General features: G+C 66.8%; 1 protein-coding gene across 1 annotated transcript in view; it reads left to right on the top strand.

The window, feature by feature from the left end:
• GPR124 (G protein-coupled receptor 124) overlaps positions 1–2,814 on the top strand; it is a 14,715-nt gene that overhangs the window by 3,882 nt on the left and 8,019 nt on the right. Inside the window, exons 3-6 of the mRNA XM_010562977.1 lie at positions 1,894–1,965; positions 2,070–2,141; positions 2,441–2,512; positions 2,623–2,786. Of these exons, the coding sequence (XP_010561279.1) occupies positions 1,894–1,965; positions 2,070–2,141; positions 2,441–2,512; positions 2,623–2,786 (380 nt within the window). The remainder of the gene's footprint in view (positions 1–1,893; positions 1,966–2,069; positions 2,142–2,440; positions 2,513–2,622; positions 2,787–2,814) is intronic.

Here is a 2,814-nt window from a genome sequence, read left to right as displayed (position 1 = left end):
GGGGGGGGGGGGGGGTCCCTGTGCACACGTGGCACTGTGCCGCTGCCGGCTCTCTCGTGCCTGCAGCACGTCATCCCACCGGGGCAGTGGGAGGAGGGGGTCCAGGACTGGCGGAAACGTGAAGGCAAACAACTGCAGTGCCGAGAGAAGAGCCTTATCGTAAATCAGCAGCAGCAGCAGCCCCGGGCCCCCGGCCAGCGGGGAGGAAGTGACTGAGCGAGGAAGGCTCCCCGCGGGGCCGTGCGCCGGGCTGGCCGTGAGCCCCCAGTCCCAGCCCAGTCCCCAGTGGGTCCCATCCCTGGCCGGTGGTCCCCTGCAGCCCCCAGCCCCTGGCTGCAGGCGGACCAGAGCCAGGGGCGCTGAGTTTTACCAGCGGACGTGTTTTGGCCGCTGCATCCCCGACCGCCACGGGCCATGCTGGTGGTGTGTGCTGGGTGGGTGTCCGGGATGCGGGGGGTCCCTGGGGACCTCCGGCTGGGGCCTGGCAGGGATGGTCTCCCTGGATGTGTATGGACGGGTGTCTCCAGGATGAGTGTTTTCAGGACGGGTGTCTGCAGGACGGGTGTTCGTGCAGCGAGTGTTGGTGTTGGCGGCGTTGACGGTGCAGGTGAGCGGAGCTGTTCCTTCAGCACCGGTGCTCACCTGGCCCCTGTGCACACCTGCCTGCACTCCTGCCTGCACACCTGCCTGCACACCTGCCTGCATACCCGGCCGGGCACCTGGCCATCGGAGCTGGCAGGACATGCTTTTGCCCATTGCAGGGGGTTGGGAAAGGCAGGCGTGGGCAGAGTTGTTGTGTTGGCCGAACGGGGCCAGGATGATGCCGGCCGGGAAGGTGTCACATCGCATTTCTCTTCCCTTCCCCTGGTTTGCACCGCGGGGCTGTGCAGCTCCGCACCGAGCCCTGCTAGTTTGGGGTCAGCTGGGGACCCGCAGGAGCCACGTGTGTAAGTTTTAGTCTGGAAGCAAAGCATGTCTGCGTGTTTACGGTGTGCAGGCAGCATCGCCTGGGTTTCCTCTCCCTGCGTTCCCCCTCGCGTCTCACCAGTGGGACCCCCGCACCCGCCTGCACCCCAGGACTTTTGCAGGAGGGTTTGCACCGCTCCCCCATCCCGGCTGTCAGCTTGTAGCCTTGAAACAAGGGCTGTGGCTCACGAGGTGTCCCCAGTGCCGCACGCAGAGCAGTGGGCGACCCAGCAAGGAGCACCGTGGAGACCGCTATAAATAAACATGGCATTGCCATATGGATCCCATTTCCTCTCCCGGCCAGCACTGGTGCTCGACAGGAGCTGCCTTACCGGTCCCCTGGGCTGGACGGTGTGGCCGATGCCACCGGTGCTCCCCACCGGTGATGGCAGCCACCCCGCACCGGCGCACGCCTGGCTCGCCTCTGATTAGATACGTGCCTTCAATCAGGCTGATAACCCAAACAAGCTTCCTGTGGGCTGCAAAGCCCTTTTGGGGCCACGCTGGCAATTGCAGCAGGGTCTTATCCTGCACGCAGGAGATAACCCGCCGGGATACGGCTGCTCCGGAAACAATGCACAGGAGGGATGGCAGCCACCGCCAGCGTGCGCGGGCGTGCGATGCTCTGCGGTGCGCGCTCAGAGTGTGCAGAGGGGCTGGCATCCCCCCCGCCGCTCGCGGCGGGGAGCCTCGCGCCTTCCCTGCGCCCTTTGGAGAGATAACGAGAGGGAAATGGGACGGAAAGCTGCTAATGAGGCTCTTGCACGGGGTTTTGCAGCACCCGGGGTTGCTGAGGAACCCGTGCGTGGGAGATGGAGGCTGGGAGGGCATTGGGCTGCTCTCGTGCCCTCGGCCCCACGGCGTTGTGTCTCCTGTGGATGGGGCTCCCCGCTGCGCACCCTGAGGTCTGTGTCTGTCTCCCCGCAGGGACCTGAAGAACAACCTGATCAGCACGGTCCAGCCGGGCGCCTTCCTCGGCCTCCCTGAGCTGAAACGTCTGTAAGTGCCGGCGCAGCCCCCGAGGGAGCACCCGGGGCTGGCCCGGAGGGAGCGGGTGCAACGGGGCGTCCCCAGCCCTGACGGCTCCTCCGCTTGCCTTGCAGGGACCTCTCCAACAACCGCATCGGCTGCCTGAGCGCCAGTGTCTTCCAGGGGCTCCCCAACCTCCTCAGGCTGTAAGTAGCTCCCTGGGGAGCCCCTGGCCAGCCCCATCCCCTGGCTCTCCAGAGGAGCTCCCGGGGCTGCCCCGGGGCATCGCTGGCAGTTTTGCACCCCATGCTGCATCCCGAGGCCAGCTCCTACCCTTTGCCTCCGGCCGGCACATTAAGGGGCTCGTTAAGCTGCGGCTGCCCCGTGCCCACCTTCGTCAGGTGCCATGGTGGGGTGTGCAGGCACAGCAAGGGGCCTGGGAGGTGTTCCGTCTCCCAGCAGGTCCCCGGTCCCCTCCACGCCGCCTTTCTCTTCTGTCCCGCAGGAACATGTCTGGGAACATTTTCTCCAGCCTCCCGCCTGGTGTCTTCGATGAGCTCCCCTCCCTGAAAGTCGTGTGAGTTTGTGCCCCAGGATTTTGGCACCCAGGGGCATCCCTGCCGGAGGGTCTCCGGGCTGGTGGCATGCCCCGGCCCCGCGGGCGCCCCGTGACGCCGGCCCTTGCAGGGACTTTGCCACCGAGTACCTGACGTGCGACTGCAACCTGCGGTGGGTGCTGCCCTGGGCTCGCAACCGCTCGGCGCAGATCTCGGAGCGGACGGCGTGCGTTTACCCCCGGCACCTCCACGCCTTCCCCCTGCGCAGTGCGCGGGAGAACCAGCTCCGTTGCGGTGAGCCGGGGCCGGGGCAGGGGCGGCG

Source organism: Haliaeetus leucocephalus, unplaced genomic scaffold (genome assembly GCF_000737465.1).
Source record: "Haliaeetus leucocephalus isolate CR32 unplaced genomic scaffold, Haliaeetus_leucocephalus-4.0 Scaffold162, whole genome shotgun sequence".
Classification (NCBI taxonomy): Eukaryota; Metazoa; Chordata; class Aves; order Accipitriformes; family Accipitridae; genus Haliaeetus; species Haliaeetus leucocephalus.
Note: the sequence above shows the minus strand (reverse complement) of the source record. Positions and strands in the feature narration are given on the sequence as shown.